At 38.0% G+C, this 23,041-nt stretch overlaps 1 protein-coding gene across 1 annotated transcript; it reads right to left on the bottom strand.

Moving 5' to 3' along the window:
- Positions 1 to 559: 559 nt before the first annotated feature.
- LOC132564656 (uncharacterized) lies at positions 560 to 5,762 on the bottom strand. The gene is made up of 11 exons (XM_060229294.1): positions 5,687 to 5,762; positions 5,351 to 5,443; positions 4,661 to 4,967; positions 4,022 to 4,304; positions 3,403 to 3,639; positions 2,734 to 2,810; positions 2,363 to 2,467; positions 2,038 to 2,252; positions 1,434 to 1,518; positions 1,313 to 1,389; positions 560 to 821 (listed from the first exon to the last, which is right to left on the bottom strand). Exons 4-11 carry the CDS (start codon positions 4,161 to 4,163, stop codon positions 560 to 562), a joined length of 1,200 nt encoding a protein of 399 aa, XP_060085277.1. The 5' UTR covers positions 4,164 to 4,304; positions 4,661 to 4,967; positions 5,351 to 5,443; positions 5,687 to 5,762.
- Between the last annotated feature and the right edge of the window lie 17,279 nt (positions 5,763 to 23,041).

The following is a 23,041-nucleotide window of genomic DNA, read 5'->3' as shown; positions in this document are numbered from 1 at the left end:
AGAGTGATTCAAAGAAATATTTCAAACTGGAAAGGGTAACTTGCAAAATTTATTAATCATCTCCAGGCATATACAATTTGGTAAAGCATACTTTATTTTCATTCACAACCCCAATATTGTACATATTTCAAGAGACCATTTATGATCACTTACTTTCGTACACCGTTAATTTTCATAAGATACAGTATCAAACGTGCATTACACATAGTAACTGACAGGCTCTACACACACACTCCCAAAATTATAATACATGCCCCAGAACACGCACACACTCCAACATCATACAACATGAGGCTTTACCCCACACATAAACATTCCCACATTATGCTGCAATCACCACAAATACAAAACCAACATTATACAACTGATCCTACACATACACATACCAAAAATGATTGTGAAGGGCCATCACCAGGATGCCTGATTCATACCCCTTGCATCCCCCCTCCCCCCCACCCATCATAACTCTCTTGAAAGGGGGCACTTTGTAAAGATTACTTTGGGGGCCACAAGTCCTTGTTACACTGATCAATAACACAAAATTTCAGAAAGATAATTTTCACTTTTCAGTCTCTTTTTTCCGTATCATTTGTTGAGACACAAGCTCCTTTGTTGCCTTTGGACTTACTGGAGAAAGATGTACAGACAATCTTCGAGGGTCATCTGCTGCCATAGCCTTTGGACGGTGCATTCCCATCTTGTCTTCTAAGCGTGCAGAAAGCATCCTTCTCAGAAGGTCCCTCACGTGCTGATAGTTTTTGTTTACCTTGCATGGGTATACAGACCACCTTCCACTTTTCTTATTGAAAGTTCTGTGATACCTATAAAAAAATGTTGTTTATAACTGGGTGTGTCACATAAGTCCTAATAAAAGTTTGAGAACAATGACCTGATGTTGACTCTACAATATCTCTAATTATCAATAATTCAACAGCTCATGTAGCTAAGGTTGACAGTCAGTTAAACAATATCTCTAATTATCAATAATTCAACAGCTCATATAGCTAAGGTTGACAGTCAGTTAAAAAGGTACAAAATATGAAATGGACCTCCTCAATCTGAATATTTGATATAGAGACAAAATTTTCAATTGATCTTTCGATCAAATGGTCATGACCTTGTGCCCTAAGCTTTTAATGATAACTTATTATTTTTTTATGTATATAAAAATTTAACTAGAAAATGATCTGATAGACAAGAAAACAAAGAGTGATCACCTACAGGGCTCTTGTATCTGATACTGGACCCTAATTTACATCTTACCGGTATATAAATTGGAAAATGAATGGCTAAATTTTAGATAAAGACTTACACAACTTCTCCTTTCTTGTTCATCAGTAATGGCCTATCTATATGACAATTATTGTCCAAGGCTTCATCAGTAATGGCCTATCTATATGACAATTATTGTCCAAGGCTTCATCAGTAATGGCCTGTATGCTGGCAGGACTATATTCAAAACGCTTTGCACAATACATCAAAATAAGATTGTTGAATACTTCAATCTCTGCTGTCATTCTGTAGATAAATATGAAAACAGGATCTTGTATACACTTTTAGTATGGTCATGAATTATCAAGGCTTCCACAGTTAACTAGACAGTGTCTTATTGTATATAAAATTGTAACTTCGTAACTTCTATAACCATATTATGATGTGAGCTAAAACCTTTATTATTCAGTCCGTCTGTTCTGAAGATCAGAATCATTCCACTAATCTACCACAATTTTTCAAATAAATCAAAGCATAAATTCCTCTAGAAATAACAAATGCATACTGACATTCTGGTTTTGATAAGAAATATATAACACTTCAAATAACAAGCACCAACCATTAAATGTAAGGCATGCCAATGCTACTTGTAAGGTTAACATTTGCTACAAACCTGTGCAATTTTTGAATGGTACTCAATCAAACATTAAATTGATTACTCCCTCGGATATTTTCCATACCTGAAACAGGCTTATTTCAAACTTGTACCAGCCCCCTTGTTTAGTTCAAGTGGGCTAGAGTTAAGACTGGTTGAATCTTTCGTACCTGAAGTTTTCAATGTATCCATAACTGTTTCTCAGTCTTTTGTCTAACACTATTTCATTAATAGCTTTAGCTGCGAGAGACTCCTTTGGAAGCCAGTCTGGTCTGTTTGCATCTTTCTCTAGGTCTCCATGTGAGCACTCCGCAGGCCCTTCACCTTCTGAAAGGATCCACTCATGTTCATTGCAAGCATGGTGGCGCACTTGTCCCCAAATATTCTGAAAACATTTGTTCCTTGCTTATTAATTCACTTAATTTCTGTAATAAGATAAGTTACTATATTCAATCATCTAAATGCAAATCACACACTAGAACTCATTATACTTACGATGAACCTCATGTAACCTGTGGCTTCTCTACAAGCATACCAAAAATGATTGACAATATGTTTGGCCCATCTCAGTAAATCTTTGCATCCTTTTTTCTGTCCAGCCTAAAAAAAAATGATCAAGTTGACTTCAACTCTTTCACATCCTCCTGTCTATACATATGTATCATGAAAACACCCCACCCCACCCCCAAAACACACACACCCTCACATATATGTGATAAATTAAAATAAAAAACACTGTATATGTCAAAACTATTCATCATGAAAATGATTAAATACAAGATACTCATAAAATGGTGCCATTATCTGTTATATCAGAGTATCATATCCTTTGATCAGAATCCTACATTTTCTCTATCAGTGTTTACCTTTGTTATCCTTTTGCCCAAGTTTTTGGCTACGTGCCAAATGTCATGACTGTGTTTGATCTCAGGATAAGATGTCCCTGAAAATCAACATATAGAATGTGGAAATAAACAAGGAAAAGGTAGCATGATACAGAAACACCAATATTTTATTGAAAAGATTTTTCAAAAATTTAAATTGCCGATTTAACTTGACCTAATATACAGTTACTTTCTTCCATACTTTCTCGGGAAAGACAATGTTTACACATGAGATGATAAATCTGTCTTTTCCTAGGGAAATACAGCTCACACGAGCTATGTCTTCACCATTTCATGTAGCGTAACCAGGGCACTGATTGCTGACATAATACATTTTGATGATCATTTGATGGTGAAGCCATGTATACAGTGCACAGCAACCTTCAATTTCTTTTGTTATTTCTGTACATTTAAGTAAGGGAGAAAAAAGAATCAAACATTGGTCTGTTAAGTGGACAGGGTCTCTCAACCCTTGTGTAAGAATTTGGCTGGTTAGCACTCGGCAAAGCCTCTGCTAACCATACATCAACCGTCCACCTTCCAGAGTACCAAATGTTCACATGTACCCCGGTCCTCAGACTGATGGTATATGTTCCTCTTCTGTTACTATACACTGGAATGTTCAGTTGGATAGTTATATATGATACTTACTCATCAAATATCCAATTCCCATATGTGCATCTGTCACCACCTCTTTCACACCTAAACCTTTAGCTTTTAACTCCTCAATGCTCCTTCGAAAGGCTTCCTTTTCAATTGTTGTTGATTTGCGGTCAACAACACGTTTGTCCATTGTTACTAAACTCAGCACCTTTTTGGTTTCCATTTCCATGAGGGAATAGCTACAGTACTGAGCACTATGCCCTGGACTATCCATTCTTCCGTCTCCTAGAATTACGTAGACAGATCAATCAAAGTTTGAATAAAATTTATCAGTTTATGCATTATAAAAAGAATGCAAATTACCTATGTGAGGCCAATGTCAGCTAGACATTGTTTGCTACAGAAGTATATAAAGAATACATGCAGAAGTGGCATATTATATTGATTGGATAGGGAACATACTATAAATGTTCCACAAAACATGATAGATTATAGAGGTAAATGTCATAGAAGCACATTAAATAATCACAACATAAGACCCTAATTGGCTTTCACAGCCATGTTTTGAATACAAATTATGTCTGTTCTATATTTCATTGAACTGAGGAGGACATAAAAATGTTCCACTTAAATTTCATTTTTTATATAAAGTACATGTAAATCGTACCCATCAGCACTATGTCTTTTCCTGCAAAACTTTCAATCAGTTCTGTTTGGTGTTCTTTCCAAAACAAATCCACAGTAGGTCCAATGTAAAAGTTCTGTATCCTGTGGAATACAGCTGCACTTGGGAAATGAAGATTTAGCATCTTAGCCCAAAGGGCAAGCTTTCCAAAATTATTTCCGGATGTCACACACGTAGCAGATATCAGAAAGTCCCCACTATGTAATCGTCTATTCAAAATATGCTGTGAACATCAAATGTGTTCAATGTGTTTGTCAGCACAAATCTATAATTAAACAAAACCGAGTTTAATAAATTATCATTTAACCAAGCTACAGTAGTACAAAAGATAGTGCAAATATTATTTTCTTGACTATACCACCATTTTCTTATTACTGTATGTACCTATTCAGCATGAATCAATGAAATTTACAGCAAATATTACAACAGGAACTTGTGAACAATCATATATATAATCACCTCCCTCCTTTAACGCAGTACAATAATTAAATTTGTGTAAAAGTTTAGAAATAACTTGCAAAAGAACTTACTTCTACAAAGATACCAAAATGGGACAGACAAGCACTAGTTACTGACAAAACCTACATTGAATAGTATGTGTATACTCCCATGTTGACTTACCCATTTCAAATAAATAGCTGATCCCAGGAACTCAACCTCAATTGCCAGGGTCATCCTGCAAACTGAGCACTGCTCCTTTGCAGTATGTGCTAATGCAAGAAGCTGGCTTACATACACGAAACAAACATCATCTCTTACAAGTCTATCTATATCCTCTGGACTCTTTACTCTCTTGACTCCAGGACCAACATCTTCCTCCACCACTTCAATCCCTGTCATGACATCTTCTTCATCCTTTTCCATCTCCTGACCAAACTCAGCTTCTTCAAATGCTAGCTCTTCCACATCATCAGTCATTCCTTCTGGCCTTTATTTTGTTGCAAAAACATTAAAGTGGAATTATTAAGACAAAACATCAGGACAAAATAATTGTAATAAAAATAAGTAAGTAGGTTGTATAACTGTACTTACAAGTAATCATGTATTAATGTATGATATTAAATATACTTGCCACTGTAACAAGATAGGAAAATATACTTCATTGTTCTCTATATGAAGTTGTCACTTGAAGGTTTAAGGGAAGGTGGTTGTAACAGATGGGAGGCCTTATAGAGATATTTTTTTAAATCAATAATACTAACCATTAGGACTAATGGTGTAATTATGGTACAGATGTACAACTTATGAAGGCTCAAGTATTTTGTGAATGAAGCTCATAGTAAGTATGATAAACAGCAATATGTAACTTACATAATAGAGAAGTTGAATTCTGGCTTATAATCGGGATCATTTTGTAGGTCGTCATCACCTTCTTCTTCAACCTCCGATATCTCAAGTGTCAAACTGAATGACAAAATAAAATATTACAACTTCCATTAATATACTTGTGAACAATTTCTGATTATCTATGTTCATACATGTATCTAAATATGAGTACTACATAACTATTCAAATTATCTAACAGATGAATATTTACTTACTGCAACTGAACTAACAGAATTATGGGCATTATAAATAAAATTTTCACTCTCAAGTATTTTGTAAGAGCAAAATATTAACTGAGTTACAAAATATGATATAACTCACTCAATTGGATTCACAAATGATCCAGACAAGGCCTGCTTTCTCTTTCGTTTGCCTTCATCAAAAGATGGTTCCTCTGCTGATAGCTCTTCAACTCCTGACATAGTTGTCTCTCTGAATATTGATGATGTAATATATTATACATGTGTGCATTCAAGGGTGTGTGAATGTTACAATTATCAGTTCATGCTCTACGTTGTCTAGACTGTGTGTTGTGTCAAAGAATTTTTCATCGCACTGCTAGGAGATGACGTATACAATCTATGCCTGTTGTCAAATCAAATTACACACATTTTATTAAACAATAAAATTTGATGAAATACGAACTGATAATACATACACTTCTACATATATAAGATAAAATAAAATTTGTTCCCTTAGCGGCATTGTAATAAAAGCTCTACAGAGCTTATGTTGTTTGTTGATCTACATGACGTTAAATAAAGATTATTATTTATATAGATGTCAGTTTTATCAGAGACGTATATAACACATATACGTCTCTGGTTTTATACACAAAATAATTCAGACACCACAGATGTTTACCAGTAGCACATCAATAATGAATGTTAGAAATGATAGATATGAACTATATTTTATTTGGAACAAAAAGGAAACAATCTTAATTACAACAGATAGAAAGAACCATAATTAGCCTATTGCAATACTGTATACCCTTATGCTAACTCAACTGTACATGTATGAAAAAATTAAACTACATGTAGTTGTAGTTCTTTACAATTTCATAACTTCTATATTGCTGTAGTGTATTTAATCACTTACCCCCATGATTCTGCAGCAGATATTTCAGACAGTACAGCCGTGTGCTCTTTTGGGGATCCAGGTGGTCGTAGGCCTAAACTTAATGGCGTTGGCGTCACTGCACTTGATGGTCCAGGTCTGACGTTTTCTCCATGTCTTCATCATATATGCACATACCAAAGTATACATTATATACAGTGTTTATCTAAACTATGCGATATCTGTGCAATAATCCAGACACATAAATAACCAGGTAACCCAAACAGTCAATTAAGCGATTTACTGCATCAGCCAAAAACATGTACACATTGGGGACCGTAGGCTTAAAACTTACGAGAATAGCATTGGTACACAACTTGCAAAAGATGAGATTAAATCATCATCTCATTACTGATATTAAATTTCCTGTGATCAGTGAACAAGTAAGAAAGTGTGATTCTTAATACATCTGACTACTTCTGACTGACCATTGCTGACCGCCACTGACCATTACTGACCATTACCAATATGAAGGGAGACAGAAAGAGAAGGAACAATTATTTCAAGCCTGCAAATGTTCCAAAGAATAAGGGCCAGGCATTTAAAGATGAAGATCCTGAAGTACCTGTCACCAGAGAAGAGAGACCAGCTCTGACCAGAAGACTGACCACCCAGGAATTTCAGCTGATCACCAAGTCTAGTCCTGATGGCCTTTCCCTCGTAGCAACAGATACTGGACACACACCATGTCCAACACGGATACTACTGCCAGCAACTGTTACAGCTGAAGAATCCAATTCCGAGCCTGTGATAGAAGGAAACCGGATCATAGACATAGTGTTGATGGTGAAAATGTGCAACGACATCATCAGACTTCATGGCGGACAACCTAACACTACAGCATGCATGGTACCAGAGTTTGAACGGGACACCGAGCGGAAAAGGGCCCTGGGATGGAGTTGTGCTGTCCGATGTAATAAATGCCAGTACAGATCTCCACTGTATAAACTATATAGAGAGGCAGACGCGGATAAGCCCGCACCAAAGCCCGCCCTTGTAAACAAGTACCTGCCTTCAGCTTTGTGTGGCCAGGCTGTCAGCACCAAAGGAGCCAGGTAACTTCTCGGACACCTGAATATTTTGGGAGTCAATGCCAGCACCAATGCAAACCTGCTGTCAAGAAAAGAAGTATGCTGTTGTTAGCAGAACAGCACAAGCAGCATGCCAAAAGATCCAGGACCGCTCGGAAGTCTGACTACAGCAGAGGTCAGCTAGATCCCAACATCCATCTATGTAGGGGAGACAACCGGCCTCAGGACCACCTGTATTGAGAAGAGGTGACAACAGATTTATTAGAGACATGTTAACAATCAGAAAAAAAACCCAAAATAACGTAACAACAACAGCAACAACAACAACAAAATATATGACTACCTAATGAGGGAACCTCCACGTGACATTAAGTAATTAATTGAAACCTCAGTTGGGCCAGTGACATAAATAAACTGTAACCTCATGGGCCAGTAACACATTAAGTAATAAACTGAAAGCCGAGTTGGGCCAGTGACATAAATAAACTGTAACCTCATGGGCCAGTAACACATTAAGTAATAAACTGAAACCCGAGTTGGGCCAGTGATATAAATAAACTGTAACCTCATTGGCCAGTAACACATTAAGTAATTAATTGAAACCCGAGTTGGGCCAGTGACATAAATAAACTGTAACCTCATGGGCCAGTAACACATTAAGTAATAAAATGAAACCCGAGTTGGGCCAGTGACATAAATAAACTGTAACCTCATGGGCCAGTAACACATTAAGTAATAAACTGAAACCCGAGTTGGGCCAGTGACATAAATAAACTGTAACCTCATGGGCCAGTAACACATTAAGTAATAAACTGAAACCTCAGTTGGGCCAGTGACATAAATAAACTGTAACCTCATGGGCCAGTAACACATTAAGTAATAAACTGAAACCTCAGTTGGGCCAGTGACATAAATAAACTGTAACCTCATGGGCCAGTAACACATTAAGTAATAAACTGAAACCCGAGTTGGGCCAGTGACATAAATAAACTGTAACCTCATGGGCCAGTAACACATTAAGTAATAAACTGAAACCCGAGTTGGGCCAGTGACATAAATAAACTGTAACCTCATGGGCCAGTAACACATTAAGTAATAAACTGAAATCTGAGTTGGGCCAGTGACATAAATAAACTGTAACCTCATGGGCCAGTAACACATTAAGTAATAAACTGAAAGCCGAGTTGGGCCAGTGACATAAATAAACTGTAACCTCATGGGCCAGTAACACATTAAGTAATAAACTGAAACCTCAGTTGGGCCAGTGACATAAATAAACTGTAACCTCATGGGCCAGTAACACATTAAGTAATAAACTGAAAGCCGAGTTGGGCCAGTGACATAAATAAACTGTAACCTCATGGGCCAGTAACACATTAAGTAATAAACTGAAACCCGAGTTGGGCCAGTGACATAAATAAACTGTAACCTCATGGGCCAGTAACACATTAAGTAATAAACTGAAACCCGAGTTGGGCCAGTGACATAAATAAACTGTAACCTCATGGGCCAGTAACACATTAAGTAATAAACTGAAACCAGAGTTGGGCCAGTGACATAAATAAACTGTAACCTCATGGGCCAGTAACACATTAAGTAATAAACTGAAACCTTGGGCCAGTGACATAAATAAACTGTTGGGCCAGTGACATAAATAAACTGTAACCTCATGGGCCAGTAACACATTAAGTAATAAACTGAAACCTCAGTTGGGCCAGTGACATAAATAAACTGTAACCTCATGGGCCAGTAACACATTAAGTAATAAACTGAAACCCGAGTTGGGCCAGTGACATAAATAAACTGTAACCTCATGGGCCAGTAACACATTAAGTAATAAACTGAAACCCGAGTTGGGCCAGTGACATAAATAAACTGTAACCTCATGGGCCAGTAACACATTAAGTAATAAACTGAAACCTCAGTTGGGCCAGTGACATAAATAAACTGTAACCTCATGGGCCAGTAACACATTAAGTAATAAACTGAAACCCGAGTTGGGCCAGTGACATAAATAAACTGTAACCTCATGGGCCAGTAACACATTAAGTAATAAACTGAAACCCGAGTTGGGCCAGTGACATAAATAAACTGTAACCTCATGGGCCAGTAACACATTAAGTAATAAACTGAAACCCGAGTTGGGCCAGTGACATAAATAAACTGTAACCTCATGGGCCAGTAACACATTAAGTAATAAACTGAAACCTCAGTTGGGCCAGTGACATAAATAAACTGTAACCTCATGGGCCAGTAACACATTAAGTAATAAACTGAAACCCGAGTTGGGCCAGTGACATAAATAAACTGTAACCTCATGGGCCAGTAACACATTAAGTAATAAACTGAAACCTCAGTTGGGCCAGTGACATAAATAAACTGTAACCTCATGGGCCAGTAACACATTAAGTAATAAACTGAAACCCGAGTTGGGCCAGTGACATAAATAAACTGTAACCTCATGGGCCAGTAACACATTAAGTAATAAACTGAAACCTCAGTTGGGCCAGTGACATAAATAAACTGTAACCTCATGGGCCAGTAACACATTAAGTAATAAACTGAAACCCGAGTTGGGCCAGTGACATAAATAAACTGTAACCTCATGGGCCAGTAACACATTAAGTAATAAACTGAAACCCGAGTTGGGCCAGTGACATAAATAAACTGTAACCTCATGGGCCAGTAACACATTAAGTAATAAACTGAAATCTGAGTTGGGCCAGTGACATAAATAAACTGTAACCTCATGGGCCAGTAACACATTAAGTAATTAATTGAAACCTTTGTTGGGCCAGTGACATAAATAAACTGTAACCTCATGGGCCAGTAACACAATAAGTAATAAACTGAAACCCGAGTTGGGCCAGTGACATAAATAAACTGTAACCTCATGGGCCAGTAACACATTAAGTAATAAACTGAAACCCGAGTTGGGCCAGTGACATAAATAAACTGTAACCTCATGGGCCAGTAACACATTAAGTAATAAACTGAAACCCGAGTTGGGCCAGTGACATAAATAAACTGTAACCTCATGGGCCAGTAACACATTAAGTAATAAACTGAAAACTGAGTTGGGCCAGTGACATAAATAAACTGTAACCTCATGGGCCAGTAACACATTAAGTAATAAACTGAAACCCGAGTTGGGCCAGTGACATAAATAAACTGTAACCTCATGGGCCAGTAACACATTAAGTAATAAACTGAAACCTCAGTTGGGCCAGTGACATAAATAAACTGTAACCTCATGGGCCAGTAACACATTAAGTAATAAACTGAAACCCGAGTTGGGCCAGTGACATAAATAAACTGTAACCTCATGGGCCAGTAACACATTAAGTAATAAACTGAAACCCGAGTTGGGCCAGTGACATAAATAAACTGTAACCTCATGGGCCAGTAACACATTAAGTAATAAACTGAAACCCGAGTTGGGCCAGTGACATAAATAAACTGTAACCTCATGGGCCAGTAACACATTAAGTAATAAACTGAAATCTGAGTTGGGCCAGTGACATAAATAAACTGTAACCTCATGGGCCAGTAACACATTAAGTAATAAACTGAAACCCGAGTTGGGCCAGTGACACAAATAAACTGTAACCTCATGGGCCAGTAACACATTAAGTAATTAATTGAAACCTTTGTTGGGCCAGTGACATAAATAAACTGTAACCTCATGGGCCAGTAACACATTAAGTAATAAACTGAAACCCGAGTTGGGCCAGTGACATAAATAAACTGTAACCTCATGGGCCAGTAACACATTAAGTAATAAACTGAAACCCGAGGTGGGCCAGTGACATAAATAAACTGTAACCTCATGGGCCAGTAACACATTAAGTAATAAACTGAAACCCGAGTTGGGCCAGTGACATAAATAAACTGTAACCTCATGGGCCAGTAACACATTAAGTAATAAACTGAAACCTCAGTTGGGCCAGTGACATAAATAAACTGTAACCTCATGGGCCAGTAACACATTAAGTAATAAACTGAAACCCGAGTTGGGCCAGTGACATAAATAAACTGTAACCTCATGGGCCAGTAACACATTAAGTAATACACTGAAAGCTGAGTTGGGCCAGTGACATAAATAAACTGTAACCTCATGGGCCAGTAACACATTAAGTAATTAATTGAAACCTTTGTTGGGCCAGTGACATAAATAAACTGTAACCTCATGGGCCAGTAACACATTAAGTAATAAACTGAAACCCGAGTTGGGCCAGTGACATAAATAAACTGTAACCTCATGGGCCAGTAACACATTAAGTAATAAACTGAAACCCGAGTTGGGCCAGTGACATAAATAAACTGTAACCTCATGGGCCAGTAACACATTAAGTAATAAACTGTAACCTCATGGGCCAGTAACACATTAAGTAATAAACTGAAACCCGAGTTGGGCCAGTGACATAAATAAACTGTAACCTCATGGGCCAGTAACACATTAAGTAATAAACTGAAACCTCAGTTGGGCCAGTGACATAAATAAACTGTAACCTCATGGGCCAGTAACACATTAAGTAATAAACTGAAATCTGAGTTGGGCCAGTGACATAAATAAACTGTAACCTCATGGGCCAGTAACACATTAAGTAATAAACTGAAACCCGAGTTGGGCCAGTGACATAAATAAACTGTAACCTCATGGGCCAGTAACACATTAAGTAATAAACTGAAATCCGAGTTGGGCCAGTGACATAAATAAACTGTAACCTCATGGGCCAGTAACACATTAAGTAATAAACTGAAAGCCGAGTTGGGCCAGTGACATAAATAAACTGTAACCTCATGGGCCAGTAACACATTAAGTAATAAACTGAAACCCGAGTTGGGCCAGTGACATAAATAAACTGTAACCTCATGGGCCAGTAACACATTAAGTAATTAATTGAAACCTTAGTTGGGCCAGTGACATAAATAAACTGTAACCTCATGGGCCAGTAACACATTAAGTAATAAACTGAAATCTGAGTTGGGCCAGTGACATAAATAAACTGTAACCTCATGGGCCAGTAACACATTAAGTAATAAACTGAAATCTGAGTTGGGCCAGTGACATAAATAAACTGTAACCTCATGGGCCAGTAACACAATAAGTAATAAACTGAAACCCGAGTTGGGCCAGTGACATAAATAAACTGTAACCTCATGGGCCAGTAACACATTAAGTAATTAATTGAAACCTTTGTTGGGCCAGTGACATAAATAAACTGTAACCTCATGGGCCAGTAACACAATAAGTAATAAACTGAAACCCGAGTTGGGCCAGTGACATAAATAAACTGTAACCTCATGGGCCAGTAACACATTAAGTAATAAACTGAAACCCGAGTTGGGCCAGTGACATAAATAAACTGTAACCTCATGGGCCAGTAACACATTAAGTAATAAACTGAAACCCGAGTTGGGCCAGTGACATAAATAAACTGTAACCTCATGGGCCAGTAACACATTAAGTAATAAACTGAAACCCGAGTTGGGCCAGTGACATAAATAAACTGTAACCTCATGGGCCAGTAACACATTAAGTAATAAACTGAAACCTGAGTTGGGCCAGTGACATAAATAAACTGTAACCTCATGGGCCAGTAACACAATAAGTAATAAACTGAAAGCCGAGTTGGGCCAGTGACATAAATAAACTGTAACCTCATGGGCCAGTAACACATTAAGTAATTAATTGAAACCTTAGTTGGGCCAGTGACATAAATAAACTGTAACCTCATGGGCCAGTAACACATTAAGTAATAAACTGAAAGCCGAGTTGGGCCAGTGACATAAATAAACTGTAACCTCATGGGCCAGTAACACATTAAGTAATAAACTGAAAGCCCAATAAGGTTAGTTTATTTATGTCACTGGCCCAACTCGGGTTTCAGTTTATTACTTAATGTGTTACTGGCCCATGAGGTTACAGTTTATTTATGTCACTGGCCCAACTCGGGTTTCAGTTTATTACTTAATGTGTTACTGGCCCATGAGGTTACAGTTTATTTATGTCACTGGCCCAACTGAGGTTTCAGTTTATTACTTAATGTGTTACTGGCCCATGAGGTTACAGTTTATTTATGTCACTGGCCCAACTCGGGTTTCAGTTTATTACTTAATGTGTTACTGGCCCATGAGGTTACAGTTTATTTATGTCACTGGCCCAACTCGGGTTTCAGTTTATTACTTAATGTGTTACTGGCCCATGAGGTTACAGTTTATTTATGTCACTGGCCCAACTCGGGTTTCAGTTTATTACTTAATGTGTAACTGGCCCATGAGGTTACAGTTTATTTATGTCACTGGCCCAACTCGGGTTTCAGTTTATTACTTAATGTGTTACTGGCCCATGAGGTTACAGTTTATTTATGTCACTGGCCCAACTCGGGTTTCAGTTTATTACTTAATGTGTTACTGGCCCATGAGGTTACAGTTTATTTATGTCACTGGCCCAACTCGGGTTTCAGTTTATTACTTAATGTGTTACTGGCCCATGAGGTTACAGTTTATTTATGTCACTGGCCCAACTGAGGTTTCAGTTTATTACTTAATGTGTTACTGGCCCATGAGGTTACAGTTTATTTATGTCACTGGCCCAACTCGGCTTTCAGTTTATTACTTAATGTGTTACTGGCCCATGAGGTTACAGTTTATTTATGTCACTGGCCCAACTCGGGTTTCAGTTTATTACTTAATGTGTTACTGGCCCATGAGGTTACAGTTTATTTATGTCACTGGCCCAACTGAGGTTTCAGTTTATTACTTAATGTGTTACTGGCCCATGAGGTTACAGTTTATTTATGTCACTGGCCCAACTGAGGTTTCAGTTTATTATTTAATGTGTTACTGGCCCATGAGGTTACAGTTTATTTATGTCACTGGCCCAACTCGGCTTTCAGTTTATTACTTAATGTGTTACTGGCCCATGAGGTTACAGTTTATTTATGTCACTGGCCCAACTCGGCTTTCAGTTTATTACTTAATGTGTTACTGGCCCATGAGGTTACAGTTTATTTATGTCACTGGCCCAACTCGGGTTTCAGTTTATTACTTAATGTGTTACTGGCCCATGAGGTTACAGTTTATTTATGTCACTGGCCCAACTCGGGTTTCAGTTTATTACTTAATGTGTTACTGGCCCATGAGGTTACAGTTTATTTATGTCACTGGCCCAACTGAGGTTTCAGTTTATTACTTAATGTGTTACTGGCCCATGAGGTTACAGTTTATTTATGTCACTGGCCCAACTCGGCTTTCAGTTTATTACTTAATGTGTTACTGGCCCATGAGGTTACAGTTTATTTATGTCACTGGCCCAACTCGGCTTTCAGTTTATTACTTAATGTGTTACTGGCCCATGAGGTTACAGTTTATTTATGTCACTGGCCCAACTCGGGTTTCAGTTTATTACTTAATGTGTTACTGGCCCATGAGGTTACAGTTTATTTATGTCACTGGCCCAACTCGGGTTTCAGTTTATTACTTAATGTGTTACTGGCCCATGAGGTTACAGTTTATTTATGTCACTGGCCCAACTCGGCTTTCAATTAATTACTTAATGTGTTACTGGCCCATGAGGTTACAGTTTATTTATGTCACTGGCCCAACTCGGGTTTCAGTTTATTACTTAATGTGTTACTGGCCCATGAGGTTACAGTTTATTTATGTCACTGGCCCAACTCAGATTTCAGTTGATTACTTAATGTGTTACTGGCCCATGAGGTTACAGTTTATTTATGTCACTGGCCCAACTCGGCTTTCAGTTTATTACTTAATGTGTTACTGGCCCATGAGGTTACAGTTTATTTATGTCACTGGCCCAACTCGGTTCAGTTTATTACTTAATGTGTTACTGGCCCATGAGGTTACAGTTTATTTATGTCACTGGCCCAACTCGGGTTTCAGTTTATTACTTAATGTGTTACTGGCCCATGAGGTTACAGTTTATTTATGTCACTGGCCCAACTCGGTGTTTCAGTTTTTATTTATGTCACTTATTATGTGTTACTGGCCCATGAGGTTACAGTTTATTTATGTCACTGGCCCAACTCGGGTTTCAGTTTATTACTTAATGTGTTACTGGCCCATGAGGTTACAGTTTATTTATGTCACTGGCCCAACTGAGGTTTCAGTTTATTACTTAATGTGTTACTGGCCCATGAGGTTACAGTTTATTTATGTCACTGGCCCAACTCGGCTTTCAGTTTATTACTTAATGTGTTACTGGCCCATGAGGTTACAGTTTATTTATGTCACTGGCTCAACTGAGGTTTCAGTTTATTATTTAATGTGTTACTGGCCCATGAGGTTACAGTTTATTTATGTCACTGGCCCAACTCGGCTTTCAGTTTATTACTTAATGTGTTACTGGCCCATGAGGTTACAGTTTATTTATGTCACTGGCCCAACTCGGGTTTCAGTTTATTACTTAATGTGTTACTGGCCCATGAGGTTACAGTTTATTTATGTCACTGGCCCAACTCGGGTTTCAGTTTATTACTTAATGTGTTACTGGCCCATGAGGTTACAGTTTATTTATGTCACTGGCCCAACTCGGATTTCAGTTTATTACTTAATGTGTTACTGGCCCATGAGGTTACAGTTTATTTATGTCACTGGCTCAACTGAGGTTTCAGTTTATTATTTAATGTGTTACTGGCCCATGAGGTTACAGTTTATTTATGTCACTGGCCCAACTCGGGTTTCAGTTTATTACTTAATGTGTTACTGGCCCATGAGGTTACAGTTTATTTATGTCACTGGCCCAACTCGGGTTTCAGTTTATTACTTAATGTGTTACTGGCCCATGAGGTTACAGTTTATTTATGTCACTGGCCCAACTCTGTAGTGTATAAATATTATATAATTAGTTAATTATACAATTACCTAGTTGTAGTAAGAAAAAATCCTTTTTATAAAAAAATATTTGAAATCTATTTTTCAACTTTCTATTTACCCTTTTATGGAATTGAGTTATAAACCCTGTGACTTTTATCTGAGTATGTGTATGAATCTGTCTGCAACCAGATTCTCCCTAATATTATTAATTTTAATTCAACTTATATTTTCAATGAAAAGGTAACATGCCAGCTACCAAATCAAGTAGGTCAAAAATTCTGGTTTAAACTACAAAATTTGCTTTTATGGCTTAAACGAAACTTAAAATTAATAAATAAAATGTTATATACATGTATGTCACTCGTTCAAATTACGTATTTTGGTGGTTCAGATATTATCTGTTAACAGTTTTGTGTATACATATATATATATATATATTGTATGATAAGCATACAGGGTGTCTAAGCTAACGTCACAACGCACCGTGCACGTGATAATCAAAACACACCTAAACTCGGTACAAATGTACCTCACTGCAACCTACAGCCACGATCCTCCAATCCAGGACAGCCATGCGAGGTTATCAGCAACAACAGCTCAAGTACAGCCATGCAGGGTCAGCAAATCCCAGGATTAAGCTGTAAAATATTATTCTGAGAGGATTTAATATTTTAGATTATCAACAAAAACACTGAATACCCACCAGTTTTGGTGAAATTGGTGATGCTCCACCACCATGGAATGTGATTGGTAATTTTAAAAAAAAGTTAAAATTCTACAAAAAAATGAAGTTGTAATTTGAAATTGAAAAACTTTTTTGTATAGGTATATGTAGGAATTATTCAAGTTTATATACCAATTTACAGAACTGAAATATCTTAATAATTGCAAAATCTGTTTCATTTTTCCTGACACTTGGAAAAAGAAACATGCACACAGACTTGCTTTTATTTGTTTTTCTGAAAATTTAGAATTTTCAAGTGATCTGGACTGTTCCCATCTCTGTCATAATAGTTAAAGTGTAAATGTAGAGCACATAAGTTCACAACCTTATTTTATTAATAATAATAGGCAGTACTGTTTAAATTCAAATGTGTGTTATGGTCATTTAGGGTTCAGTGACTGCATGTAAGATTTGAAAATTTAATTAAGTTTTTATTGATTTGAGGGTATTAGCTATTGTACACTGATGTATACAACATTGTCCGACTACCACCACGTGGAGGTTCCCTCATTAGGTAGTCATATATTTTGTTGTTGTTGTTGCTGTTGTTGTTACGTTATTTTGGGTTTTTTTTTCTGATTGTTAACATGTCTCTAATAAATTTGTTGTCACCTCTTCTCAATACAGGTGGTCCTGAGGCCGCTTGTCTCCCCTACATAGATGGATGTTGGGATCTAGCTGACCTCTCCTGTAGTCAGACTTCCGAGCGGTCCTGGATCTTTTCGCATGCTGCTTGTGCTGTTCTGCTAACAACAGCATACTTCTTTTCTTGACAGCAGGTTTGTATTGGTGCTGGCATTGACTCCCAAAATATTCAGGTGTCCGAGAAGTAACCTGGCTCCTTTGGTGCTGACAGCCTGGCCACACAAAGCTGAAGGCAGGTACTTGTTTACAAGGGCTGGCTTTGGTGCGGGCTTATCCGTGTCTGCCTCTCTATATAGTTTATACAGTGGAGATCTGTACTGGCATTTATTACATCGGACAGCACAACTCCATCCCAGGGCCCTTTTCCGCTCGGTGTCCAGTTCAAACTCTGGTACCATGCATGCTGTAGTGTTAGGTTGTCCGCCATGAAGTCTGATGATGTCGTTGCACATTTTCACCATCAACACTATGTCTATGATCCGGTTTCCTTCTATCACAGGCTCGGAATTGGATTCTTCAGCTGTAACAGTTGCTGGCCGTAGTATCCGTGTTGGACATGGTGTGTGTCCAGTATCTGTTGCTACGAGGGAAAGGCCATCAGGACTAGGCTTGGTGATCAGCTGAAATTCCTGGGTGGTCAGTCTTCTGGTCAGAGCTGGTCTCTCTTCTCTGGTGACAGGTACTTCAGGATCTTCATCTTTAAATGCCTGGCCCTTATTCTTTGGAACATTTGCAGGCTTGAAATAATTGTTCCTTCTCTTTCTGTCTCCCTTCATATTGGTAATGGTCAGTAATGGTCAGTAGTGGTCAGCAATGGTCAGTCAGAAGTAGTCAGATGTATTAAGAATACAAAAATCAAACTGAAGCTGACCATTTGATTGGTCATTGTGATATACACATCATTGCCTGTTTGATAATATAACATCAAAGGTGTTTAAGACACAGGGAGATCCCCCCATAAGTAAACAGAAAGGCCCAAAGAGAACATCCACCCCCACCCCCCTGTCTTTGGCATGGATAGTCTGTGTATGTATACATGTGGCTGTTAGTTAGTCCAATGGGTGTCATTCACTGTGATTGTTTACTGCAAGTCTTTACTGTTATCTATTGATTATTTCATGTCCAAATCAAAGCTGAAAAATGCTTTAAAGCAGATTAAATGTTCAGTTAATATTGAAATTTGGTAATTTAAAAGAAAAAATTAAAATTCTACAAAAAAATGAAGTTGTAATTTGAAATTGAAAAACCTTTTTGTATAGGTACATGTAGGAATTATTCAAGTTTATATACCAATTTACAGAACTGAAATATCTTAATAATTGCAAAATCTGTTTCATTTTTCCTGACACTTGGAAAAAGAAACATGCACACAGACTTGCTTTTATTTGTTTTTCTGAAAATTTAGAATTTTCAAGTGATCTGGACTGTTCCCATCTCTGTCATAATAGTTAAAGTGTAAATGTAGAGCACATAAGTTCACAACCTTATTTTATTAATAATAATAGGCAGTACTGTTTAAATTCAAATGTGTGTTATGGTCATTTAGGGTTCAGTGACTGCATGTAAGATTTGAAAATTTAATTAAGTTTTTATTGATTTGAGGGTATTAGCTATTGTACACTGATGTATACAACATTGTCCGACTACCACCACGTGGAGGTTCCCTCATTAGGTAGTCATATATTTTGTTGTTGTTGTTGCTGTTGTTGTTACGTTATTTTGGGTTTTTTTTTCTGATTGTTAACATGTCTCTAATAAATTTGTTGTCACCTCTTCTCAATACAGGTGGTCCTGAGGCCGCTTGTCTCCCCTACATAGATGGATGTTGGGATCTAGCTGACCTCTCCTGTAGTCCGACTTCCGAGCGGTCCTGGATCTTTTCGCATGCTGCTTGTGCTGTTCTGCTAACAACAGCATACTTCTTTTCTTGACAGCAGGTTTGTATTGGTGCTGGCATTGACTCCCAAAATATTCAGGTGTGCGAGAAGTAACCTGGCTCCTTTGGTGCTGACAGCCTGGCCACACAAAGCTGAAGGCAGGTACTTGTTTACAAGGGCTGGCTTTGGTGCGGGCTTATCCGTGTCTGCCTCTCTATATAGTTTATACAGTGGAGATCTGTACTGGCATTTATTACATCGGACAGCACAACTCCATCCCAGGGCCCTTTTCCGCTCGGTGTCCAGTTCAAACTCTGGTACCATGCATGCTGTAGTGTTAGGTTGTCCGCCATGAAGTCTGATGATGTCGTTGCACATTTTCACCATCAACACTATGTCTATGATCCGGTTTCCTTCTATCACAGGCTCGGAATTGGATTCTTCAGCTGTAACAGTTGCTGGCCGTAGTATCCGTGTTGGACATGGTGTGTGTCCAGTATCTGTTGCTACGAGGGAAAGGCCATCAGGACTAGGCTTGGTGATCAGCTGAAATTCCTGGGTGGTCAGTCTTCTGGTCAGAGCTGGTCTCTCTTCTCTGGTGACAGGTACTTCAGGATCTTCATCTTTAAATGCCTGGCCCTTATTCTTTGGAACATTTGCAGGCTTGAAATAATTGTTCCTTCTCTTTCTGTCTCCCTTCATATTGGTAATGGTCAGTAATGGTCAGTAGTGGTCAGCAATGGTCAGTCAGAAGTAGTCAGATGTATTAAGAATACAAAAATCAAACTGAAGCTGACCATTTGATTGGTCATTGTGATATACACATCATTGCCTGTTTGATAATATAACATCAAAGGTGTTTAAGACACAGGGAGATCCCCCCATAAGTAAACAGAAAGGCCCAAAGAGAACATCCACCCCCACCCCCCTGTCTTTGGCATGGATAGTCTGTGTATGTATACATGTGGCTGTTAGTTAGTCCAATGGGTGTCATTCACTGTGATTGTTTACTGCAAGTCTTTACTGTTATCTATTGATTATTTCATGTCCAAATCAAAGCTGAAAAATGCTTTAAAGCAGATTAAATGTTCAGTTAATATTGAAATTTGGTAATTGAAAAAAAAAAAATTAAAATTCTACAAAAAAATGAAGTTGTAATTTGAAATTGAAAAACTTTTTTGTATAGGTACATGTAGGAATTATTCAAGTTTATATACCAATTTACAGAACTGAAATATCTTAATAATTGCAAAATCTGTTTCATTTTTCCTGACACTTGGAAAAAGAAACATGCACACAGACTTGCTTTTATTTGTTTTTCTGAAAATTTAGAATTTTCAAGTGATCTGGACTGTTCCCATCTCTGTCATAATAGTTAAAGTGTAAATGTAGAGCACATAAGTTCACAACCTTATTTTATTAATAATAATAGGCAGTACTGTTTAAATTCAAATGTGTGTTATGGTCATTTAGGGTTCAGTGACTGCATGTAAGATTTGAAAATTTAATTAAGTTTTTATTGATTTGAGGGTATTAGCTATTGTACACTGATGTATACAACATTGTCCGACTACCACCACGTGGAGGTTCCCTCATTAGGTAGTCATATATTTTGTTGTTGTTGTTGCTGTTGTTGTTACGTTATTTTGGGTTTTTTTTCTGATTGTTAACATGTCTCTAATAAATTTGTTGTCACCTCTTCTCAATACAGGTGGTCCTGAGGCCGGCTGTCTCCCCTACATAGATGGATGTTGGGATCTAGCTAACCTCTCCTGTAGTCCGACTTCCGAGCGGTCCTGGATCTTTTCGCATGCTGCTTGTGCTGTTCTGCTAACAACAGCATACTTGTTTTCTTGACAGCAGGTTTGTATTGGTGCTGGCATTGACTCCAAAATATTCAAAATATTCCTTTGGTGCTGACAGGGCCACACAAAGCTGAAGGCAGGTACTAGTTTACAAGGGCTGGCTTTGGTGCGGGCTTTATCCGTGTCTGCCTCTCGATATAGTTTATACAGTGGAGATCTGTACTGGCATAGGCCATCAGGACTAGGCTTGGTGATCAGCTGAAATTCCTGGGTGGTCAGTCTTCTGGTCAGAGCTGGTCTCTCTTCTCTGGTGACAGGTACTTCAGGATCTTCATCTTTAAATGCCTGGCCCTTATTCTTTGGAACATTTGCAGGCTTGAAATAATTGTTCCTTCTCTTTCTGTCTCCCTTCATATTGGTAATGGTCAGTAATGGTCAGTAGTGGTCAGCAATGGTCAGTCAGAAGTAGTCTGTATTAAGAATACAAAAATCAAACTGAAGCTGACCATTTGATTGGTCATTGTGATATACACATCATTGCCTGTTTGATAATATAACATCAAAGGTGTTTAAGACACAGGGAGATCCCCCCATAAGTAAACAGAAAGGCCCAAAGAGAACATCCACCCCCACCCCCCTGTCTTTGGCATGGATAGTCTGTGTATGTATACATGTGGCTGTTAGTTAGTCCAATGGGTGTCATTCACTGTGATTGTTTACTGCAAGTCTTTACTGTTATCTATTGATTATTTCATGTCCAAATCAAAGCTGAAAAATGCTTTAAAGCAGATTAAATGTTCAGTTAATATTGAAATTTGGTAATTGAAAAAAAAAAAATTAAAATTCTACAAAAAAATGAAGTTGTAATTTGAAATTGAAAAACTTTTTTGTATAGGTACATGTAGGAATTATTCAAGTTTATATACCAATTTACAGAACTGAAATATCTTAATAATTGCAAAATCTGTTTCATTTTTCCTGCCACTTGGAAAAAGAAACATGCACACAGACTTGCTTTTATTTGTTTTTCTGAAAATTTAGAATTTTCAAGTGATCTGGACTGTTCCCATCTCTGTCATAATAGTTAAAGTGTAAATGTAGAGCACATAAGTTCACAACCTTATTTTATTAATAATAATAGAAGCTACAAGGGCTGGCTTTGGTGCGGGCTTATCCGTGTCTGCCTCTCTATATAGTTTATACAGTGGAGATCTGTACTGGCATTTATTACATCGGACAGCACAACTCCATCCCAGGGCCCTTTTCCGCTCGGTGTCCAGTTCAAACTCTGGTACCATGCATGCTGTAGTGTTAGGTTGTCCGCCATGAAGTCTGATGATGTCGTTGCACATTTTCACCATCAACACTATGTATGATCTTTCCTTCTATCACAGGCTCGGAATTGGATTCTTCAGCTGTAACAGTTGCTGGCCGTAGTATCCGTGTTGGACATGGTGTGTGTCCAGTATCTGTTGCTACGAGGGAAAGGCCATCAGGACTAGGCTTGGTGATCAGCTGAAATTCCTGGGTGGTCAGTCTTCTGGTCAGAGCTGGTCTCTCTTCTCTGGTGACAGGTACTTCAGGATCTTCATCTTTAAATGCCTGGCCCTTATTCTTTGGAACATTTGCAGGCT

This window comes from Ylistrum balloti, unplaced genomic scaffold, assembly GCF_031769215.1.
Source record: "Ylistrum balloti isolate Yb309-2 unplaced genomic scaffold, AGI_CSIRO_Ybal_v1 Utg372474, whole genome shotgun sequence".
NCBI lineage: Eukaryota > Metazoa > Mollusca > Bivalvia > Pectinida > Pectinidae > Ylistrum > Ylistrum balloti.
The sequence above is the reverse complement of the archived record's forward strand: the minus strand, read 5'-3'. Positions and strand labels throughout refer to the sequence as shown.

Coding starts and splice junctions, on each gene's coding strand:
- LOC132564656 (XM_060229294.1), bottom strand. CDS start 4,163: ATGCTAAATCTTCATTTCCCAAGTGCAGCTGTATTCCACAGGATACAG. Junction 2,253..2,362: donor CAGGTTACATGAGGTTCATC/GTAAGTATAATG, acceptor AAATGTTTTCAG/AATATTTGGGGACAAGTGCG. Junction 1,519..2,037: donor GGATACATTGAAAACTTCAG/GTACGAAAGATT, acceptor ATTTATCTACAG/AATGACAGCAGAGATTGAAG.